The 24,943-nt window shown below is 40.2% G+C and overlaps 1 protein-coding gene across 3 annotated transcripts in view; it reads right to left on the bottom strand.

Annotated features, from left to right (window-relative positions):
* Kif1b (kinesin family member 1B) overlaps positions 1–24,943 on the bottom strand; it is a 152,246-nt gene that overhangs the window by 77,117 nt on the left and 50,186 nt on the right. For all 3 annotated transcript variants that reach the window (XM_042695678.1, XM_042695675.1, XM_042695676.1), the window contains exons 8-17: positions 23,466–23,543; positions 22,748–22,813; positions 18,407–18,482; positions 16,892–16,970; positions 15,521–15,663; positions 9,995–10,128; positions 5,758–5,837; positions 3,380–3,455; positions 1,131–1,210; positions 531–637 (exon numbers count right to left, since the gene is read on the bottom strand). In XM_042695678.1, the coding sequence (XP_042551612.1) occupies positions 531–637; positions 1,131–1,210; positions 3,380–3,455; positions 5,758–5,837; positions 9,995–10,128; positions 15,521–15,663; positions 16,892–16,970; positions 18,407–18,482; positions 22,748–22,813; positions 23,466–23,543 (919 nt within the window). The remainder of the gene's footprint in view (positions 1–530; positions 638–1,130; positions 1,211–3,379; positions 3,456–5,757; positions 5,838–9,994; positions 10,129–15,520; positions 15,664–16,891; positions 16,971–18,406; positions 18,483–22,747; positions 22,814–23,465; positions 23,544–24,943) is intronic.

Genomic DNA, 24,943 nt, shown 5'->3' with positions numbered 1-24,943 from the left:
TTCAACACCACCTAATAGTTCAGTCAATAGAACTGAAAATCATCATAAATCTTAAGTATGGGATAGACAAATAATACCCAAAAGCTAAAGATTAAAATAATATTTTGGCTAAGGAAAAAGTATATACAGAAGGAGTTGGTGACTAAACTCCAAATACTGTTAGATTGTTGCTCTTTCGTTAATTATATGACAATATGACTACATTTTCTTGAGTTAAGACTTGAGGTTCTTTAAAATCTATTACCCAGAAAATTTTTCTCTTACTTTTCTACTAAATAATTAGCATTCAAAACCAATCCTAATGAGCGTATGTCCTGCTCAGTTCCTGGCAGTAACAAAAGGCTCCCTTTGTCCATGCTATTTTCATGTAAAGTGGTGATGTTGGTCTCTGCATTTATAAGCAGCCCAGGTTTTTCAGTATTATGTTGTAAAAGAAAGTACCATTAACAGACAGGGATACCAAGTATTAAGAGTTTCTCATAGTACAAAATGAAAAAGTTGCCCGAGGAGCTCAAAGCAGGAACTCTCACCTTCACCAGTGTTGTTTCTCTCACTCCGGAAGATACAATGCTCTTCTTTAATGTGGGCCCCACTCAGCACTATGTCCTGGCGCCGCTCAGCATCTGCTTGGCCAACCCTGAACACAAAATAAAAGTGTTTCCCAGGGAAATTCAGACACAAAAAGCACTTACAAACAATGAGCCTCTTTCTCCCAAAGAATACCCTTTGGTATGTGCAAAAAAAGGTATCGGCTTTTTGTATCAGAAGCTTTGGACTACAAATTCTATTCTTGTATGTGATCAACTTCTCTGCATGAGAGTAAGAACCAAAGAGAATGGTACACTGATGTAAGTCATACAGCGTAACAAAAAGACATGCATGAGTTAAATCCCTAATGACCTCACATATGCTATCAAAAGGAAAAAATCTTATTTCGGGTCTTCTAGAGAAAAATTGAGTGTTAACTGGTTCTATTTACAAAATTTAGAATGAGTAAAATAATAATTTGTAACTACTTCAGACGTGAGAAACAGTATAATCATGATTTTAAAAAAACAACAAACTTCCCTTTAGTTATTAACTAGGTAAGAGAAAAGAAAACATTGTACCACACCAGAACAAAAATATACCTTGTAATTCCATCTTTGATGTAATAAAGCAGGCATTCGGACATTAGTGGGTCCTCATTAAGGTTCACAAGATGTGGGGTCTGAAAAAGGTTACAGATTATCTATTAATTTGGAGCAAAGTATCAGGAAGAGTGGTAAGAAGGGGTGCTCTCAGGAAGCCAGGCTTCTCAGAACCCCCACAGGGACTTTCATTACTGTTTGTAATTCTGTAAGAGAAAACACTCTCTTTAGGCCTCCCTGAACTGTACCAATCCAGCCTGTTTAAAAACATGAACTCTGGGATAAAGAACAAGAGCTGGTTCTAGATAAGGTCTTTGTGCATTCACAAAGAAAAGCTAAAACAGACTGATTTTCTGATAGGTTTGTAGATGCCTGAAAAAATGAAAAATTCATAAAGATTCTTGAATTTTCAGGTTTATAAATCATTTAGATTCATTAAATACCCCCCCCTACACCATTTCCTTACAAAACTTGCATTAATTCTTTCATAGTCACAGTTTTGTTTTTAGTTTATTAGTCTCTCCCTTAAAGAAAAAAAAATTAAATTGATATTCAACAACGTAAACATGTTGAAAATATTCTTTATCTAACTCTAATGTTTTTTAAAAATATTTTAAAAAACAACCTTCTTTGGGGAAAAGACCCCAGTGAAATGCAAAAAGAAATCACATGATCTTGGGGCCAAAATCCATTCAAGACAGTACTAGTAAATGTGAGAAAATGAAAGTTGAATCAAAGGAGATGATGAAACAGAAATTAGTAAAACCACAACATCTTCACTGGCATTCAACTTTTTTTTTTTGGTCAGGCGGGGGCTTGAACTCTGGGCCTGGGCGCTGTCCCTCAGCTCTTCAGCTCAAGGCGAGCGCTCTACCACTTGAGCTACAGCGCCACTTCCGGTTTTCTGGTGGTTTATTGGAGATAGGAGTCTCACGGTCTCTCCTGCCCGGGCTGGCTTTGAACCGCGCTCCTCAGATCTCAGCCTCCTGAGTAGCTAGGATTACAGGCGTGAGCCACCAGCGCCCAGCTTGGCATTCAACTTTGTAGTTAAAGAATTCCATTAGTTTGGTAAGTCAAAGCCCTTTCATCAATCTTTCAAGTCCCATCAGGGGCCTAAGAAAACAGGTTTTAAAATGGAGTTAGATGTGGTCAATAGTGTGTCTCCCTTTCCTGAGTAGGACCTTAAAGTAAAATGGGCAAATCCCCATCCCTTCTCCCAATTTTGTTTTTTCCTTCTGTCAGCTGTGGGGCTTGAACTCAGGGCCTGGGCACTGTCCCTGAGCTCTTAGCTCCTTGCTCAAGGATAGTATCCTACTTCTTTGAGCCACAGCACATCTTCCAGTTTTCAGTGTGATGAGTCTCATGGACTTTTCTGCCTAGGCTGGCTTCGAACCACAATCCTCAGATCTCAGCCTTCTGAGTAGCTAGGATTACAGGGGTAAGCAACCAGCACTTGGCTTTCCCAGTTTTTGTTTTTTGTTTTGTGTTTTGTCAGTCGTGGGGTCTGAACTTTGGTCCTGGGCGCTGTCCCTCAGCTCTTCAGCTCAAGGCTAGCACTCTACCACTTGAACCACAGTGCCACTTCTGGCTTTTTCTGCTTATGTGGTGCTGAGGAATCGAACCCAGGGCCTCATGCGTGCGAGGCAAGCACTCTACCACTGAGCCACCTTCCCAGCCCCTTTCCCAGGTTTTAACACACAAAGTTATTATAAAACCCCTTCAGAAAGAAGCACACAATGACATAATCTAATTTTATCAAAACTGTAACAACAACTGAGTGTTAGTTGAGGATCAAAGTTTGAAGCCAGCCCAGGAAAAAAAAAGTTCTTAAGACTCTTAACTCCAATTAAGCACTAAAAAAGCTGGAAGTAGAGATATGGCTCTAGTGACAGAGTGTTAGCCTTGAGCAAAAAAAGCACAGGGATAGCATTCAGGACTGGCGCGCGCGCGCGCACGCACACACACACACACACACACACACACACACACACACACACACACACACACACACACACACACACGCCCTGTCTGAATAAATGCAAGTTTCATATTAGCATCTATTAGTTGTACAAGAGGGCTTTATTGTCATGCCCTCATCAGACAAATCTTGTCACTCTCCCTCGATCTTCCTTCCTCCAAGGAAAAACTACTAAACTGTGAAAATGATCCATCATCCGTGTGTGTGTGCGCGTGTGCACACGAGCTTACACACAAGGTTTCTGACTGAGTTTCACAACATGGTTTCTTACCTTTTTAGGTGAGAAAACTCCCAGTGTTCCTCCATCTTCGCGAATGGCAACTCCCATCTCAGCCAACAAAGCTTCCCTGAAGGAAATTGACATAAAATAAAACAAGTATATAGAGTACCAACACCTACATGTCAAATAGTTCTATCTAGTGTGAACTTTAAAATAAAGCAGGCAAAACAAAACAATTGGCCATGGATAGAGTTGGTAATGCAAATGTGCAATGGGTGCTTACAATTAATGAGAAATCATTATTTTATTAACAGAAACAGCATATTCAAAACAGAGTATGTTCCTGTATAATCACTCTGATAAGAAATTTCTCTCAAGTTATGGGTGGAGTTCAGCAGTAGAAAACTCATTCAGGGGCTGGGAAGGTGGCTCAGTGGTACAGTGCTTGCTGGCCTTGCATGTATGAGGCCCTGGGTTCGATTCCTCAGCACCACATAAGCAGAAAAAGCCAGAAGTGACACTGTGGCTCAAGTGGTAGAGTGCTAGCTTTGAGCAAAAGAAGCTCAGGGACAGCACCTAGGCCCTGAGTTCAAGCACCAGGCCTGGCAAAACAAACAAACTCATTCAGCATTGGTGAAGCCATGGAATCAATCCCAGGTCCACCCCATGCGCACACCCCAAAAAGGGGAACATAAATTGAGTAAATGGAGTATAATCTGTAAATATGATTTTCTCAAATGTTGTGTTTCTATGTCTACCACCATTTTTGTTCAGTAATTCTAGTTTAAAACATGAAAATAAACTTTTTAAACTCTTCCTTTTATTCTTAATCCATCAATACATTAGAACTTAGTCCTGCCTTTTTTGGGGGGCGTGGGGGGAGGTAGGGGACAATACAAGACCAGAACTAGAACTCAGTAGCTGATGTTCTTGCTCATTGGCTAGCTCTCTAGCCACTGAGACATACTTCCAAACCCAGTACTAATACTTTTTTTTTTTTTGTCAGTTGTGGGGCTTGAACTCTGGGCCTGGGCGCTGTCCCTCAGCTCTTCAGCTCAAGGCGAGCGCTCTACCACTTGAGCTACAGCGCCACTTCCGGTTTTCTGGTGGTTTATTGGAGATAAGAGTCTCATGGTCTCTCCTGCCCGGGGTGGCTTTGAACCGCGATCCTCAGATCTCAGCCTCCTGAGTAGCTAGGATTACAGGCGTGAGCCACCAGCGCCCGGCAGTACTAATACTTTTTAACTGCGTATTGATTCCAATAACAAAACTATCATTTTTAGAGCTAAGAGACAGCATGCAATCATCCAATCCCAGTGCACAAACACTCATACACTCACACAAAGGAGCATATTTTAAAACCACTGACACACATACCCATAAACAGATTAATGGACAAATGGTGATATATTATTCAAACAACAAAATTATCCTCAGAAATTAAAAAAGCACTATATTGTTTCTACACAAAACATGAATTAATTCCAAAAATGTTGCACATAGACTAAGAAATCAAATAAAAAAATATTTGTGTACTGAAGCAATCTTTATGTAGTTTAAGAACAGTAAAACAACAAAAAGAGAAATCAAGTCAATGCCTTGGAGAGAATCATAAATTGCCACGGAGAACTTTCCAGAAAACTGGAAATGCTCTAGATCTTCACTACAGTGATGACGTCCTCACTATATGCATGTGTCAAATTTCAATAAATTGTACATGGAAAAAAGTGTCATTTTTAGATTATAACTAGGGAGTAGAGCTGAAAATAGAACAAATTTGCATCCATAACTATACCTCTTACCAAATAGGTGTAGAAAAGGTAGCTCTGTAAGACAGTAGTCAGAACAGCTTTTAGGTTTGGGCCACTGTCAATGTTAGTCTACTTTTTACAAATGAAGAGCTTGCTTTCTCAATATGTTCTGCTTTTATGGACCTTCAGTAAGAGGCAGTATGTTAACTATTAAGCAAGTGACTGTCTAGAGCATTTAAATATACAGATTTCACTTCAAAGTGTGAATGACTGGTCACAAGTCACTAGCAGGAGTGACTTTTGTGTGTGACTATGTGTATTGTATGAGTGTGTGTGTGTGCTTTAGGAACAGAAGTTGTTTTTAACTTCTAGTTCATCTTTTTTAAACTATAAAAGTGAGCCAAATTCTTTCTTTTTTTTTCCCCCCCTCCAGTCGTGGGGCCTGAACTCTGGGCCTAGGTGCTGTCCCTCAGCTCTTCAGCTCAAGGCTAGCGCTCTACCACTTAAGCCACAGCTCTACTTCTGGCTTTTTTTCTTTTTGCTTATGTGGTGTTGGGGAATCGAACCCAGGGCCTCAGGCATGCAAGGCCAAGAGCTCTACCACTGAGCCACCTTCCCAACCCATGAGCCAAATTCTCTAGAAAACTTTAAAATATTTCCATATTTTAACCTCCTGACCTCTCCATTCTGATGGCTTCTGTTTTACGAAGTTTCTCTTCCCAGGTTTCATTCAACTCAGCAATGATCTTCTCTGATTCCTAAGGATGGAAGAACACATTTAAAGTGGCAGAGTCATTTAATTTAGCATGCAATATCTAAGAAGGGAAGAAGCAGATTGTCCTTGTAAGAATATAAAGCATAATTTATGTTAAGTCTTTTGCTTCTCTAATATGTAAGGTAAGGATCATAAAGACTGGGACTAAAATCATGTCAGCCCCAAACAATATAATTCCTCCAAATCCTAATAAAAACACTTGAATGTTAGTACATCTGTGTATGTGTGTACATGCAAGTGGAAGAAGGGTAATATTAATACTCCAAAATGTGAGATTTTTTTTCTGACAAACACATCTATAACAGATTTAAGTTCCTCAAAGCTATCCATTCATTTTTTTGTCTCACAATAACATTTTTTTTTTTTTGTCGGTCATGGAGGCTGTCCCTCAGCTCTTCAGCAAGACTAGCACCCTACCACTTGAGCCACAGCACCACTTCTGGCTTTTTTCTGCTTATGTAGTGCTGAGGAATCAAACCAGGGCCTCCTGCACGCAAGGCAAGCACATAGCACTGGTTAATAAATTATATTTAAACAACTATAACAATTTAATCCTGAAGGCTCGGGACATAAGTCAAAAGGACAAATCAGAAATCCTTCCATGAAAAAATGGCATTTGAAGTTTTGATACTCAAAAAGATTAAGTACTTACTACATGGAACATTCCTTGAAGCCATCGGATAGCCAAGGTTTTGCTGTACAGAACACAGCATGCTTTATAAAGTAAGTTCCAAGTATGAAGCCCTCTGACTGCTCAGCACAGCATCTGCCCTGACCTCTGCTTCTGAAATGGATATGTGTGGATATTTATAGGCTAAGCCTTAGAGTGGCACTCATAGTACTGACTGACGCCAGACTATAAACCCTAGAGCCAGCGCACTGTGGCTACAGCTACAAGTTTAAAACCTCATTGAACAAGAAACCAAATCAGGGACACAATAGTTACAACTCAGTGTGAGTTGTGACTTAAAACAGAAGCAATTATGTATCACTCTCTTTTGCCAGCTAGGTTTGTAGAGGATCAAGCTATTTGTCTTGCATATGGAAATAGGCTCTTCAGTGAAAGAAGAAGCAGCAACAGCAGCTCCCCCCATAACAGCAGTATACTGACAACTGATCTTTTTTGAAGTAAAAAGAAGCAACGGAAACAAAATGTGAGGAAAAGAAATCAACCTCCACTCTTGCTGTTTTCCATTACAATATTTTCTCTGGCACAGCCCAGCCTCAGCAGCTTCTATCACAAAACCTCTGCCCTGCACTCTGGATGCGTGATGTTTATGTCTGCATCATTAAAATGCCTGCAAGGATTTCTCCCCATTCACAAAAATAAAAGGGCTAAGTACTTATGCTTCAGTGAATCACTGTTACAATGAACACAAAACTAAAAAAAACCATTCTCTGTCTTCAGAATAAAGCTAGAGGAAATACAGAATTTCATTATGTTGGCTTAAAGAAAAATATAAGCACAGAAATTTATTTGCTGATTAACAGAGTTTTGCTTTAATGGGAGAGAAGTGGGCAAGGGACTCCCTAAATGATGGCAGCATTAATCGTTAGAAATTATTTGGAAGTTAATGTCTTGACTCTTAATATCTAATATTATTTTCAGTTCACTCCTCTTGGCAGTTAGTGAGAAAATTCTCCTTGATTACAAAATAAATGGTAAAAGAAGGAGTAATCACATTTGCATACTAAGGCTTAATAAAACAAATAATAAGATTTGAAATCCCCAAAGAAAAGGAACATTTTATATTAAACCTCTAGAGGTGGGAGGTTTCACTTCTCCTTTCCATACAGCCCTCTATTTCTCAAACTAGCTCTGAACAGAGTCTTGCACAGTGTGGCCAATGAAGCTTATATATGAGAAAATTCAACAGGGCTCCAATAAGGGCTTTAGTAAAACTTCAGAGTCAACTTCACCAACAGCAGAAGTTACCTTGTAGCATGTAATCTTAAATGGAAAGATTTCTCATCCCCTCTCCTTTTGCCAGGCCTTTCAGAACTTCACTTACATTCATTCATTTATTCATTTATTTATATATATATTTAGTTGGCTGAGGGTTTGATCTCTGGGCCTGGGCACTGCCCCTTAGCTCTTCAGCTCAAGGCGAGCCATTTCTGGTTTTCTCGTGGTTTAGTGGAGATAAGACTCTCACGACTTTTCTGCCGGGGCTGGCTTTGAACAGCGATCCTCAGATCTTAGCTAGTATTATAGGTGTGAGCCACCGGCTCTCAGCTATTTATTTTTTTTTAAAGGAAGAAACAAAATCACTTGGTTTGTTTCTGAAGCATCTTTTTTTTTTTTTTAAGTTAGACACTTTTATTAGCAAACTTTAATTGTACAAAGGGTAAGGATTTTGTTGTGATATTTCCTCACATGTGAATAATCTATCCTAATCAAACCCCGCCCCCCATCACTTACTTTCCTCCATATCCCGCTTCCTCCTCTTAAAACTACTTCATCAGATTTTAGTGTTTATTTTCCTAGTGCAAATAAAATGCTAAGGGAATTAATCAAGAAAAGGCAGAAGAATTCTATAGGAAGAACAGTCTTCCCATAAAACCCGAAGTGAAAATACCTGACATATTAAGACCAAGCCTTTGAATCACTAGTCAGTATTATCCATCGCCCTTGAGTAAGCAGCAAGGCGAGGGACAGAGGGCAAAGGTGAGACAAGCACTTGTCTGGAAGCATGGCGGCAATAATCCCCCCGCAACACCAGGGTCTCAACTCAGAGCCTCTTGGTTGCCAAACAGATGTTCTACTACTTGAGTCATATCCCCAGCCTAACTTCTCACTTCTTTTTTCTTCTGTTGACAGGATGGGAGCTTGAAATTAGGGTTTGGGCACTGTGCTTTAGCTTTTTGCTCAAGGCTGGTGCTCTACCACTTGAGTCACAGCTCTGCATCTGGCTTTTTGCTTGGCTGGCTTTGAACCATAATCCTTAGATCTTAGCTTCCTGAGTACTATAATTACTAGGGGTAGCCACTAATACCAGGCACTTTCCAGATCTTTAAAAAAAAAAAAAAAAAATCCTCCTCTCCCTTGGCCTGGCACAAAAAAACTGAAAGGTTTGGATTGAGCTAGCTTTCCTGGGGGCGACAAATAGAAGAAAAATGTTTGATGTCCTCGATGCTATCCAATGGTTGGCAGGATCCTGGGCAGCTTATCTCAGCTCCTAGGTAACACTACTCTCGGTGTCTACTCTTACTGCAGACACGGAGCAAGGAAGAAGCTGTGTACTGGAAGGCTTTACTTCTTCTGACTCATTCATGGAAAAGGCAAGTCAACCTGATACAGTAGTAAGAGGCTGGGCAGCAAAGTGAAATGCCACAGGCTGGTAGCTGCAACAGCAGCCCCACTGGCTCTGAGGCTCCAGGCGTATCAGCACAGAAAAAAGCCCTTCCTCAACCCTAATCGAGACAGTGTCAAGGCTTTCTGTGAACTTCTAGAAGATATCATTTCACATACTGGAGTAAACCTAATGCAGACTTCTCGAATGTTCCAACTTGCTTTGAACTATATATTAATTTTACTAACAGAAGAATGGCTCTCTACAAAATTCCATTTTCAAATGAAACCAAAGTGTTTCCTTACTGGTATTGCTTTTAAAATGAAATCTCAACTGGGTGTCGGTAGCTCATGCCTATAATCCTAGTTACTCAGGAAGCTAAGATCTAAGGATCATGGTTCAAAGCTAGACTGGGCAGGAAAGTCTGTGAGACTCTCAGCTCCAATTAACTCCTCAGAAAAAGCCAGAAGTGGCATTGTGGCTCAAGTGGCACAGTGCTAGCTTGAGCAAAAAAGCTCATGGACGGCACCCAGGCCCTGAGTTCAAGCCCCAGGACTGGCAAAAAAATAAAATAAAAAAATCTCTTAAGTACATAATTTATATTTATAAATTACTCTAAAATCAATGTACGTGCTAACCCATCAAGTACTTTGCATGGCCAACCTATGACCCTCTCAACTCTGGCCAGCTCAGACCCAAACAGTCTGGTGAAAAGAAGTTAACTTACAAAGCAGAAAGTTTAGAAGGAGTTAAAATGTTCTCCACAAGCTAAGCCAAAACCTCGTTGATTTTTAGTCCCAACTCTGCCTTGCAGAGCCACCTTGTATTAACATGAATGATTACTTACTTTTAGACGCTCAATGGCTTCCTCTCCTCCCGGTGTAGACATGATCCGCTCCTGAATGCTGGTCACAGATGATAAGCCCACCTGACTATTGAGTGAGCAGGAAGATGGAGATGAAGTAAGGGACCCCATGGATGCTGTGGAAAAATTGCCAGGACGTTGATTCTCAGAGGCTAGCAAGTATCTATGTTTATTGTTCTGAAAATCTTTCAGATCTGGGAGATAGAAAGAAGGAAAGCAGAAGAAAAAGAAAAGAGGGAAAGGGACAGAGGAAGAAAAAAAGACAGGAAGGAACACCAGTGTAAGAAAGGACAGCATTAAAGCGCTAAGACAAAGACATGTTCTAAAACAAAGACAGGGTGTTAACTGTTCTAGATGGCAGTTCTAAAACATGTCTCTCTTGGAATAGTAGATGTTAAGAATCATTTCTGAATTCAGAAACAAAAGGATTCCAGTGCAAGTTAACATTGTATCTAGAAGGCTGTATAATTAGAGCCCCAAAGGCACTGAGCCTCCAATAGCCAAATTAGATTCCTCCTTTACTTTCTACTGTTCCAACTCTCTAAGGACTTCCAATCAACACTACCTTTAAATTCTAGTAATTTATAATAGAAAAGAAAACATAAGGATCATTTCATTAGTCAGGCTCTGTGTTTTATGAAATTCAGCCAAATGTTACAGTTAAGACTTTGGGCACTTAATGTTATTCTTTGTAAAGCAGCATTTGCCCATGGCAAAAAAAATTAAGAAAAAAAATCAATACTGAATTGCAAAAATGAGAGGGATTTTGTGTAACTCGGGTTAAGAACTGAATGATTATCTCAACAAGGAAGAACTAATTGGCAAATTAGTAAAGTGTTTTTTTTTTTTTTTCACTCACTTACCATAGCAAACAAAAAGGGTTGTTTGCTAATTTAAGTCAAACCTTCACAGTGTCTAATGGTACAAGCCCTGAGTCACTGGTAAGCCTGCTACTAGCATGATAACCAAGTTTTAGAAGCATGGTCTGTAACAGAACTAGAAATTGGGCTTTTAAATTGAGTTTTGGTGAAAGGACTACAAACAACAGAATTCATTAATTTTCTTGTTTGTACTTTCATGAGTAATCCTTCTCAAATGAACACATGAGGAAAACCATAGTTGTTGGTGTACTCCTATTTTAAAATTAGCTCCTTTTAAAATTTGAGAGAATTTATATCCAGATGTAGTTTTCTTTAAAGGATGTTATATGAGGCAATACTTGAAAAGCTTATTCTTCTGAATTGACTCATCTTTACTACTTAATCAAAGCCAGTACTTGAAGCCCCTAAGTCTGTCACTGCTTCAAGACAGTTTGAAAACCACCATCTGCAAATATAGAACATAGGTAGGCAAGCAAAGGGGGCTTGGGATTAGAGAAAAAAAAAAAAAAAACCACCAGATGATGGCGGCAGGGTGGGAAAGAGCAGGATAGATGAAGGTCCCATGGACACATGCAAGCCTTAAAAGTAATTTAGAGAAGTAGGTCCAAACAGAAACTGAGAAGTGGTCAGGGCTGCTTTCCTTTGAGGATATGGAATTAAAACTTAGGTCATGCATGGTTTTTAGAAAAGCCACAGCTGCTCAGAGGTGACAAAGACAACAAGCTGGCAGCAGCAACACCTTGTGCACAAAAGCAAGAACAAGAAGGCACCTTCTTCACACTAGTATGGTTCAGCTTGGAAATCTCAGACAGAGCTGTCCAGTCCAAGAATCATATGTGCATTAGGACTCTCTATGGTCTTCAGAGCCTGACTCTTCACCACCACTAGTGCTATATTTGGGTTTTCCTGTATATTTCCTTTGTTTGATGAGGCTCACGGAAGAAAATCAGTAAGAACCTAAAAATTAACCCCAAAACTAAGACTCTTCATATCTTTTAAGATAACAATTCCTTGGTGAGTTATCTTCAAAGGGTAAGCAAGTATTTCCTCATCACCTTAATTGCAGATTGTGTGGATACAGTGAGATTTTGATTCTTTTTTTTTTTTCTTAGCCAGTCACAGGGCTTGAACTCAGGACTTAGGTGCTGTCCCTGAGCTTTCTTAGTGCTCTTTAAGCCACAGTGGTGGCTTAACTGGTGGTTAAGATTTTCCTGCCACAAGCGGCTTTGAATTGTGATCTTCAGATCTCAGCCTCCTGAGTAGCTAGGATTACAGGTGTGAGCCACTAGCGCCCCGCTGAGATTTCTTTTTTGGGGGTCCACATGGGGCTTGAACTCTGGGCTTGGGCGCTGTCCCTGCGCTCTTCAGCTCAAGGCAAGCGCTCTATCGCTTGAGCCACAGCGCCACTTCTGGTTTTCTATAGTGGTTTAGTAGAGATGCCTGGGCTGGCTTTGAACCGTGATTCTCAGATCTCAGCCTCCTGAGTAGCTAGGATTACAGGTGTGAGCCACTAGCGCCCCGCTGAGATTTCTTTTTTGGGGGTCCACATGGGGCTTGAACTCTGGGCTTGGGCGCTGTCCCTGCGCTCTTCAGCTCAAGGCAAGCACTCTATCGCTTGAGCCACAACGCCTCTTCTGGTTTTCTAGTGGTTTAGTGGAGATGCCTGGGCTGGCTTTGAACCGTGATTCTCAGATCTCAGCCTCCTGAGTAGCTAGGATTACAGGTGTGAGCCACCAACGCCCAGCTCCAGCTGAAATTTTAATTCTTTATAACATATCCCATTCCAAGCAAATACTTTTTGTTCTTTTGTTGGTTGTGGGGCTTGAACTCTGGGCCTGGGCGATGTCCCTCAGCTCTTCAGCTCAAGGCTAGCTCACTACCACTTGAGCCACAAAGCCACTTCCAGCTTTTTCTGCTTATGTGGTGCTGAGGAATCAAACCCAGGGCCTCATGGATGCAAGGCAAGCGCTCTACCACTGAGCCACCTTCCCAGCCCCCCCCAAGCAAATACTTTATATAACTCAGTGTTTAAAATTTAATGCGTCCACATGAAAAGGGAACAAGATATTTATCATCAAGTAAGGTGATGTCCAAGAAAACCAACTTAGTGAGCAAAAGGAATGGGTGTGATAGTATGACTGCCTGAGCTAAAAAAACAGAACCTCACATAAGGTGAGTGCTAACTCCACATGCACAGAGCCCCTTCATCACAGTTTTGAGAACTGTGAATGTGTTTTTTGGTTACACAAAGGTTTATATTCACAATGCTAATTAAAGAGGACTTGTTCATATAATAGTCAGACCATAAAGAGAGCAACTCAAGATAAAAAAAAAATGTTAGCCTACAAAAATGAGGGCTCCAGGTTCCTTTACCTGACCACACAGAAATCATGGGCTATTAGGATACAAACCACTCCGGACTATTGCAAAAATGGGCATAATGGAGCTTTTTCAGAGTCAATCACAGAATTAAAACAGGTAACATGTTCAAAGTACCTAAAACAAGATGTGGAATACTACAAAAATGTAACAAATGTGAGCTGCTATCATTGCTAGCCTCATCATCTATGATTCTGAATTCAATTTTATCACATAGGAGGAAAACTAAGAGGGGAAGAATCAATTTTTTCAAGAGATAGTATTGAAGTTTGAACTCAGGGTCTCAAAGTTTCCAAATAGGGACTTATGCTTTGCCTTGGGCCCATCTAAGAGCAGACCACAGTCCTCCTACCTCTGCCTCCTGCATAGCCAGGCATGTACCTGGCTTCAAGGCAACAGTTTTTGTTTTTTTGTTTTTCTTTTTGCCAAGACTGACCTAGAGCTGTGATTCCCCCACTTCTGCCTCCCATGAAGCTGGAATTATTGGCATGGACTGCCATACCTGGCTAGGAACAAGAAACTCCTAAGCCTTTTGATTTCACTCAAGGTACACACTGAAATTCATTAAAGACTGCTTTGCCAAACAGAGAAAACACAAAACTAGAATTTCTGATACTACAGTATGCTCTGTCTGGGATTCCCCTGTTATGATTGCTGGCATGCAAAGCTCATTTTAAGGCTGATCCAGCAAAGGCAGATTAACAAGTCAGAATGCTGGAAATTAACCAATACACGAAATACACACATTTGCCTCCACTTCCAGAGTAATCATCGATCAACGGATCAACTGAAGATAAGCAGGAGGGAAAATACAAGAAGGGTCAAAGTTCAGATTCAGCAGCGACACAGAGAGGGAACAGAGCAGTATTTAATATTTGGCAAGATAAAAAAAAAGAATAATATTTATATTACCATTTTTTAAAAAGTACTACTTTATACTCAGGCTCTAAAAACTAAAGTAGAAGCCTTGACATTGATTAGAAAATAAAATAATACTTATACTCAAAATAAGCTTTATTCAATAATCCTATATTGCACTACATTCTATTCTATTTGGATATATATATATAAATTTTTTTTTTGGGGGGGGGGGGGTCAATCATGGGGCTTGAACTCTGGGCCTGAGCGCTGTCCCTCAGCTCTTCAGCTCAAGCGAACATTCTACCACTTGAGCTACAGCACCACTTCCAGTTTTCTGGTGGTTTATTGGAGATAAGAAGCTCACAGATTTTCCTGCCCAGGCTGGCATTGAACCGCGATTCTCAGATCTCAGCCTCCTGAGTAGCTAGGATTACAAGCGTGAGCCACCGGTGCCTGGCTGGAAAAAATCTATTTTTATCCTTTCTTCTTTCCTTCCTTCCTTCCTTTTTTCTTTCCTTCCTTCCTTCCTTGTGTTCTTCCTTCCCACAGCCCCCCCACCCCCAACTCAGAGCCTTGTGCTTGCAAGTCAAGTAATCACCATTTCAGCTACATCCCCAGTCTGAGGACATTTTTAATTTTTTACTGGTACTGGGGCTTGAACTCAGGGTTGTCTTCTCACTTTGCTTACTTTCTCACAGCCGGCACTCTACCACTTGAGCCATGCCTCCAGAGTCTCACAGACTTTTCTGCTCAGGCTGACTTTGAATTGAGATCCTGAGATTTCAGCCTCCTGAGTACCAGGATTACAAGTGTGAGCCATAAAAAACCTGAGAATTTTTTTTTAATTGTGCTTGGGATCAAACTTAGAACCTTGCCCATGTTAGGCAAGCACTAACCCACTGAACTACATCCTCCGCTGCTACTTTAAAAAACTTTTGGTTAGTCATTATATAGCAGATCACTAAAATTTTAAAATGATATGTTATAAAGGAATATTATAAACAGTACTCCCTGGAAATCTAGTTCTTCACAGGAGTTGGACTTTTTCTTTCATATGCTCATAGGCAGCAGGGATTATTCGAGGGAGAATTTTATCTGAAAGTAAACTTGTTAATAGTGGGTTTCTCATACATTATAACTGCTACTACATCCATAGAAACCCATTAAAGAAAAACAGAAATTCCAAGTCAATTTTAAATGAAATAATTTCTCAGTGAGATAAATTTAACATTAAAAAAAAATCATGGGTCACCTAATACATGCTACATAAGGGATTTTACAATCATTTTCTTTTTTTCTTTTTTAACAAGAAAAAAAATCACAAGTTCACTACTATGTAGGTTAACCAAATTCTGAACCTGAAGAGGAAGACCATTAGCTCACTTACTGTCAATAATGTCTCCCAGCCCCTGGGCACGAAGAAGGTCCTTCAGTCGTGTCACCTCCTCCTTTAACTCCCGAACCAGTTTGGCATTGGGGTCTTCATTGATAACAGCATTGCACTTAATTTGTTTTGCACGATCTGCATATCTAGATCCAAGCAGAAAATTAAGTATCACCATTTCTTAGCTGCTCTACTTCTCATAAGTAACATATCATTTCTAAAATAAACATTGAGTATTTATACATTTTATGAGCTTTGATAATAAATATTTTACAAAGATTTATAGTACCTTACTTATAAAGATGAGGAAAAGGCTTAGATAAATAATGATTTGCCCAAGATCTCAACAGAAACAAATACCACAGAGAGGCTAGGCATCAGTGGCTCATACCTATAATCCTACTTACTCAAGAAGCCAAGATCTGAGGATCTTGGTAGGCTCTTCCCTCCAAAAGCTACCAAAAAGCTGGAAGTAGAGCTCTGGCACAAATGACAGGGCACTAACTCTGAGCAGAAGAAGCTCAGGGATAGTGCCTAGGCCCTGAGTTCAAGCTCCAGGACCAGTGTACTCATGCATGCACACCTGCACACACGAGCACACATACATAAATGCCAAAGAGAGGACTCAATCTAGTTTTTCAGGTTATATAGTATTCTTTTACTACATCCAAAGTATCTTCAATGAGGTAAGGGCAAAGAGTTCTAGATTAATATAATAAAAATTGTACATGTAAGATACTCTATAACTGAATATTCAATATGCTACGTGTGTATGTAATATATATATATATATATATATATATATATATATATATACACACACACACATATATATAGGTATTCTTGCTCTCAGCTGGCACTCTTCTAGTTGAGCAATGCCTATAATTCTGGCATTTTGCTGATTAAGTGGGAAAGAACCTAAGATAACTTTTCTGCTTGGGCTAGCTTCCAACAGTCCTCAAATCTTAGTCTCTCTGAGTAGCTAGACTTAAAGGTGTGAGGCACCAATGCCCAACTCTGTTGATAAAGTTTTCAATATTACATGCATTCATAATTTCATTACTTGAACATATTTAAAGAGAAAGATTATGTTCAAGAGGGAAATACATTTTAGAGAAATAAATATTATTATAGACAATTTCATTGTCCTAACAATCTTATAAGCAATTTAACATCTTTCCTATGAAAAAGTTCCTGCCTTTCTCAGTAAACCACAAGCAGTAAATGGACTGCATTGTAATAAAAATAATTTTTCCCATGTTTTTCTGTTAGGAGAGGATGAGATCACTATTAGCCTAAACAGCTACCCTTGCAGCCTATGACAATCTGTGGTATAACAAAATGACTTAGCTACTGAGATTAAATTAAGAGTACCTCAGAGTGCTCAGAGTTTCATCATAGTTGATATCTGCTGGGCTCAGAGCAGCAACCATTGCAGTCCGAGAATTACCACCTAAAATGAGCCAGAAATATCTCAAATTATAAGTTATTTTAGAATTGTATTGACTGGGCCAAATCACAGTACAATTTCAGATCCTAAAATATAACCAAAATTCAACAGCTTTCTTAAATGTTTCACTCCAAATGTTCAAATTTTGGTGTGTGGATCTCCTGCATCCAGTACCTATCCTCTTACTCTCTTCTCTCTTTTTTTTTTTTTTGTCGGTCATGGGGATTGAACTCTGGGCCTTGGCACTGTTCCAGCGCTCTTCAGCTCAAGGGGAGTGCTCTACCGCTTGAGCCACAGCGCCACTTCCAGTTTTCTAGTGTTTTATTGAAGATAAGAGTTTCACAGACTTTCCTGCCCGGGCTGGCTTTGAACCGTGATCCTCAGATCTTGGCTTCTCCAGTAGCTAGGATTATAGGCGTGAGCCACTGGTGCCCGGCTTACTCTCTTCTCTAAAACCTGGTGCAATCAAGATCTCAGCAAACCAAAATAAACAAAAATAAAAGTTAAAAACTGTCCTTGGGGCTGGGAAGGTGGCTCAGTGGTAGAGCGCTTGCCTTGCATGCTCAAGGCCCTGGGTTCGATTCCTCAGCACCACATAAGCAAAAAGAAAAAAAAAAGCCAGAAGTGTCGCTGTGGCTCAAGTGGTAGAGCGTTAGCCTTGAGCTGAAGAGCTGAGGGACAGCGCCCAGGCCCAGAGTTCAGGCCCCACGACTGGACCCCCCCCCCCCCCCCAAAAAAAAAAAAAAAAAAAAAACAACTGTCCTTGGTAAGGAGGAGCAAGGAAAAGGAAGGAAGGAGCTGAAAAGTCAAAAACATTTGTAATAAGGAGCATGAGGTCTGCCAACAGCTGACTACATGCACATCCCTGGAATATGAAGTTCTGAAAGAACTTTGAGGAAGAAGCAGAGTTCAGTCTCAAGCAGGTGCAAGGAGTTAGGATGGTAACTGCTCCACAGTTAATGTCCTGTAGTAAATGATTTTGGGAGAACATCCAGATTTAAAAGTGAGTGAATACAATCAGCTGAAATCAGGAGTAAAAAATGGAGAGGCATGAAGCACTCAAGTAAGCCAGGCACTGGTGGTTCACACCTGTAATCCTAGCTATTCAGAAGGCTGAGATCTGAGGATCAAGGTTCAAAGCCAGCCCAGGCAGGAAAGGCCATTTACCTCCAATAAATCACCAAAAAACTAGGAGTGGCTCTGTGGCTGAAGTGGTAGAGCTAAAGAGCTGAGGGACAGCATTCAGGCCTAGAGTTCAAGTCCCACGACCAACAAAAAATAAAATAATAAAAAAATAAAGCACTCAAGTAAGTACTATGAATATTTAGTACTAGTTCTAGTATCTAGTTCTCCAAAATATAACAATAAACCACAAGTCAATTAGTAAACAGCCTTAAAAAGAGAACTACAAAGTTAAGTTGTACCAGTAGTCAACATACCCAGATTTTCTCGTAAGAGCCAAGTAAGTACAGAATCCCTGTAAGGTATGAAATCAGTTTTCTTCTTCTTCTTACTCTATTAGAGGGAAAGGAATCAGCTTAGCAAAGTCATGGAGGAAAATACACATGAAAAGTGAACCATTCTAAAATCTCGAAGCGGAATTCCATCACTGTTGACATTTATCAATCACAGTTTTCATGGCACTGGCAGCTCATGCAGTAATTCTTCCTTCATACATTTTGTTTTGAAATTTTTATATCATACACAAAAATCAAGCTGTCATATACCCAACAAGCAGCTTCACCCATTATCAATAATTTTCCGGTCATCTTTCAATTATCCCCAAAATACTTTTCTACATTCTTAAACCATTTTGGAGGAAGTTGCAGATACCATGTCTAAACTCTTTGGCAGATAAGGACATTCTCTTACACAGTGTACAATACTAATATCCTGTGCAAATCATGTCATTATAGTTATCAGTATTTCAAAGCAATTCAACATTTCAACTATAAATACTATAGGTACACAACTTTCAGAGACAAGGATTCAAAAAACATAATTGTAAGACAATATCATTCTGAAAAATCAATAGTAATTCCTTACTATCATCTAATACTAGCAATTTAATGAGTTTTCTTTTTACACGAAGGCAAATATGAGTCCTGTGCATTCTACATTAAATGAATAAGAACAAATCATTTCATTAATTTACTTAGCCAACCAATAAATGAGATATTCATCTCATAAAAAAAAAAAACAGGACTGGAAAGGTGGCTCAGTGGTAGAGCGCTCGCTTTGCATGCATGAGGCCCTGGGTTCAATTCCTCAGCACCAAATAAACAAAAAAGAAAAAAGCCAGAAGTGGCACTGTGGCTCAAGTGGTAGAGCACTAGGCTTGAGCTGAAGAGCTGAGGGACAGCGCCCAGGCCCAGAGTTCAGGCCCCACGACCGGACCCCCAAAAAACAAACAAACAAACAAACACTAACTCTAATCAATAGAATAAAAACCAAAAGGCAAAGCTGGGGGCCAGCTCATGGCTATAATCCCAGCTATTCAGGAGACTGGGATCTGAAGATCAAGGCTCAAAGCCAGCCCCTTATCTTGCAGGTAATCTCCAGAAAAATAAAAGGATACACACACACACACACAATCTTAAAAAGCAAACTGTATTTTAGAATAGCACCTTTAAGAAGTTAAAAGAACTGGGCTGGGAATATGGCATAGCAGTAGAGTGCTTGCCTAGCATGCATGAAACCCTGGGTTTGATTCCTCAGTACCACATACACAGAAAAGGCAGAAGTGGCATTGTGGCTCAAGTGGTAGAGTGCCAGCCTTGAGCAAAAGCTCAGGGACAGTGCCCAGGCCCTGAGGTCAAGCCCCAGGACTGGGGAGGTGGGGGGGAGAGGTGGAATTTAAAAAATTTATTGCACTTCTGAATGGTTTGCAGAACTATCAAGAGTCAGTCCTACAAATATCAGAGACAAACATTACAAAGTGATATAAAACTCCCTCAAATTTCCCTTTTGTTTCTTTATTCTCAATTTCCTCACCAAAGTATACCATGCTCCTAAATTACTTCTGGTGTGCAGTGAATGATTCATGGATACTCTTAACTGCCACTCTAAATCCCAGAGCCAGAAAACAAATCACACAATGTTTTCTGGAGGTTCTACACAGCCTCAACCTTCACAGTGGCTGGATGGCTAGTTCATCTCCACCCATCCCCATCATACCTTGCTGGTGCAGTTATCCTGTGAACGAATGCATTCAAAGGAGAAAATAAGAGCACAAGATAAGCTTCAAACAAGCATTCTGTTTAAATGCAAGTCATAGACAATGTCTTAAGAGACAAGCGAGATGCAGGGCGCTGGTGGTTCATGCCTGTAATCCTATTCAGGAGGTTGAAAACAGCGAGAGCAGGAAAGTCTGAGACCCATCTTCAATTAACCAGCAAAAAGCCAGACATAGAGCTGTTGCACGAATGGTGGAGCAACTGCTTTGAATGAAAAAGCTAGGGATAGAGCCCAAGCCCTGAGTTCAAGCCCCAGTACTAGCACAAAAGAAAAAAGTGAGAGAGACAAGCAAGAAAACATTTAATTTTTTTGTAGTGATTTAAATGGATGTAAATTAACTACTTTCTTTTACCCTAAATAATGAAGACCTTCATACAAAAACTGGGTGCCAGTGGCTCACACCTGTAATCCTAGATATTCAGGAGGCTAAGATCTGAGGATCACGGTTCAAAGCCAGACAGGGCAGGAACGTCCATGAGACTCTGATCTCCAATTAACCACTAGAAAACCAGAAGTGGCGCTGTGGCTCAAGTGGTAGAATGCTAGCCTTGAGCTGAAGAGCTCAGGGACAGTGCCCAGGCCCAGAGTTCAAGACCCACAACCGACAAAAAAAAACAAAAAAAAACCAAACTGGTTCATCTTTAGTGTTTCATAGTTAATGAAAAGGATGAAATTACAGTCGTGCACTGCATAAGGCTCTGTTCCACATACAGCACATATACAATAGTGGTGGGTCCCTAAGGTTATAAGAGCACTGAGAAATGCCAGTGTGGCTGCCATCTTTAGGTGGTGTGATACACAGTGCACTGCTCATCTGCTTGCAGTGACGCTGATGGGACAACTGCTGCAGTGTCTGTCATGCACAACAATACCACATATAATTAGGGCCAGTACTTGATATTTGATAATGGAAACAGTGGTCCACCATTACAGTGATCTTCCATTTATAGTGGCCAGGCCAGGCACCGGTGGCTCATGCCTATAATTCAAGCTACTCAGGAGGCTGAGACCTGAGGATCGTGGTTCAAAGCCAGCAGGGACAAGAAACTCCATGAGACTCTTATCTCCAACTCAAAAAAGCTGGAAGTGGTGCTGTGGCTCAACTGGTAGAACTCTCACCTTGAGCAAAAGAAGCTAAGGGTCAGCACCCAGGCCCAGAGTTCAAGCCCCAGGCCTGGCAAAAAAAAGAAAAAAAAAAGTTTACTGTGAAACAGTATGCCATGTTATGCCAGCCACGGCCTCGTACATCTTAAGTTTATATCAGTTTCACTGCATTATTTCTCTCGTGCTTGATTTAATCTCATGCTCATTGTGGCCTTAGGACCAACAGGCTACTGAACTATACTAAGTTTGGGTGAGCACACCCTAGGATGTTCTCACATCATAGGAGTGTGGCTTAGTGGTACAATGTCAGCCTAGCATGCAGGAAGCCCTGAGTTCGATTCCTCAGTTCCACATAAACAGAAAAAGCCAGAAGTAGCACTGTAGCTCAAGTGGTAGAATGCTAGCCTTGAGCAAAAGAAGCTCAGGGACAGTGTCCAGGCCCTGAGTTCAAGCATCAAGACTGGAAAAAAAAAAAAAGTAGTTTCCTCATTAAGTGAGACATGAATGCATTTTAAAATATATAATGTATATTATGTATCACTAAACAGCATTTACCAAAGTCAAATTGATCAAAATACTCCAAAAGATATTATATCTTGGGCTGGGAAGTTAGCTCAGTGGTAGAGTGCTTGCCTTGCATGCACTGGGTTCGATTCCTCAATACCACATAAGCAGAGAAAAACAGTCGGAAGTGGCGCTGTGGCTCAAGTGGTAGAGTGTTAGCCTTGAGCTGAAGAGCTGAGGGACAGCGCCCAGGCCCAAAGTTCAGGCCCCACGACCGGACCAAAAAAAAAAAAAAAAAAAGATATTATATCTTATGTTCAAAAAAGAAAAAAAGATTATACAGGCAAATGAATGCACAAAACATTTACTTGGTTTTTGTGAGATGAAATAAAGCTCAAAAAATGAATCAAGGGGCTGGGAAGGTGGCTCAGTGGTAGAGCACTTGCCTTGCATGCATGAGGCCCTGGGTTCGATTCCTCAGCACCACATAAACAAAAAGAAAAAAGCAGGAAGTGGCACTGTGGCTCAAGTGGTAGAGCGCTAGCCTTGAGCTGAAGAGCTGAGGGACAGCACCCAGGCCCAGAGTTCAGGCCCCATGACCGGACCCAAAAAAAAAAAAAAAAAGAAGCAGCTCAGGAACAATGCCCAGGCCCTGAGTTCAAGCTCCAGGACCAGGACAAAAAAAAAAAAAAATCAAACCAAATCTTAGAACTTTGCTCCAACCTTTACACATTTACTTGTGCTTTCATTTTACTTTCAGAACAAAGTCAAACTGTGTTACACATAGTTCTTATCTGAAAAGCTCGAAAAGGCAAAAGGTTAAGATTACCTAAAAGAGTCAAATCAGGGCAGCCTTCAGAAATAAGCATAAAAATATCATCAAGTATATTTGCTGAGCAGACAAATTTCCTGTTTCAGTAAAATATAAAACTTACCACCTCTGCCAAAGCTGATATAACTTTGCCCAAAGTTGTAAGAGACTTATTAATATTTGCTCCTTCCTAAAATAAACACCAAACACAAAAGAATTATGAAGAATTTCTCCCACACCTATTCATCTGTATTCATAAAATTTATAATATACTAGCATATCTGTTTCTTATGGTCACAAGTTCTAAAGCCTTGGTTAGTCCTCAATCTTCCCTTGCTCTTGTGACAATATACTGGAATCACAGGCTTACGTCTCAGTTCTAAGTGTACCTTCAAGATGTCTGTGCTCCAAAACCTTACAGAGATGCCTTCTTCCCACAACCACCAACACCAAATCTCATGTTGGTGAGTTGTGGGAACAATCGCTTATTCTTGGTAAACAGTATCTCTATCAAAGTCCATGATGTTTTTACATCTGGATTTGGTATATCCCATTTCCACTACTGTCTTTTACTTCCATCTAGTACCCTTTTATTGAAGTTGCAGAACAACAACTGGCAAAAGTTTTCTCTAAAAAGTCAAATAAAAATTGGATTTCATGTGACATATAGTCTATTGCAACTTCCATTACTGGAGTACAAAAGCGGCCATAGACCATACATAAACTAATGGATCTAGCTATGTTTCAAGAAAATCAGGTAGTAAATTGGGATTGGCCCTCTGGCCACAATTCTCTGACCCACATTCTAGAACACTGATTGACTATGCTGATTTAAGAAATACCTTCAATCGAGTTCCTTTGGCACCAGTTGAATCAGCTCGTTCACTTCCTGCTAGATCCACCAAGCTGATTTTACTGACCTGGTAAAGAACAGTAACATGGGAGCAATTCAAAAATAAGAAGGTAGAAGTAGAAAACATTTAGAGAAATTTTTTTTAGAAAATTGAAGTATGAATAAGACTGCAAATACTATGCTCTTATATTATGGCTCAAGAAAACAAAGAGAATATATAACACAGTCAATGTGACAAGCGTGCTCAGGGTTGGAGGAATAGCTCAACAGCAGAGTGCAAGTACATGGGTGCAAGGTGCGTGGCTCAATTCTGCATGTGTACACGTGAACACACACACATACCTAGAATGCATAAAACTCATAGCAATTTCTTAATTATCTTGATTCAAAAGCAGTAATTTGTTATGGTTTGGATGTAATTTTCCCTAAAAATTCCTATTATTGGAAGCCTGATCCCAGTTTTGGAATAGTAAGAGGCAGTGGGACCTTTAAGAGGTGCAGCCTAGTGGGAGGTCCTTAGATCAATGGGAGAACTGGCCACAGATGAGAGTGTTGTTATAAACTGACAAGGCTGGCCACCCTTCAGCTTCTGGGCTCCCAGTGTGGGGAGGTGAGCTCTCACTTTTGCACACCCTCCCACCATTGTGATGCCATCTGCCGTGAGGACTTCATCAGAGCCACGCGGATGCTACTGCCATGCCCCTGAACCTCCAGAACTGTGAGCTAAATAAATCTCTTTCCTTACAAAGTTACACATTCTTGGATATTTCACTACAGTAACTGAAAACTGACTATTGCAGAAGTTTAGGATAAACATGCCTATTTTATTACAGTAGTGAATAAAAAATAAAGTAAAACTCATCAACCTATTAAATGATATATTAAACACAAAGCTTTGAGTAACTAGAACCTCATACACTGCTGATGGGCATGCTAAATAATACCACTTTAGAAAAGTTTTTGGCTTTTTTTAATTAAGATTTTTTTTCTTAGTATGCATTAGTTGTAAGGGATGAGGTTCACTGTGACATTTCCACTCATGTATACAATGTACCCTAATCAAACTTACCCATTATACTCCTCTTCCTGATCCTCTAATCCATTGTAAAACAACTACAACAGGTTTTATTGTTGTATATACAAATATACAACAGTATGTTTTGGTATTTTGGTTTTGGTTTTTTGCCTGTCCTGGGGCTTACCTCAGGAACTGGGTGCTGTCTTCTTTCTGTTCAAAGCTAACACTCTACCACTTGAAACACAGTACCACTTCTGGCTTTTTCTGAGTAGTTCACTGGAGATAAGGGTCTCACAGACTTTCCTGCCAGGGCTGGCTTTGAACCACAATCCTCAGATCTCAACCTCCTGAGTAGCTAAGATTACAAGTATGAGCCACTAGCACCCGGCTAACAGTACGTTTATACGTTAGTGCATATTGGTTTATACTCCTTTCAAATATGCCCAAGA

Source organism: Dipodomys spectabilis, unplaced genomic scaffold (assembly GCF_019054845.1).
Source record: "Dipodomys spectabilis isolate Male_0828 unplaced genomic scaffold, ASM1905484v1 ptg000188l, whole genome shotgun sequence".
NCBI classification, from domain to species: domain Eukaryota; kingdom Metazoa; phylum Chordata; class Mammalia; order Rodentia; family Heteromyidae; genus Dipodomys; species Dipodomys spectabilis.
The sequence above is the reverse complement of the archived record's forward strand: the minus strand, read 5'-3'. Positions and strand labels throughout refer to the sequence as shown.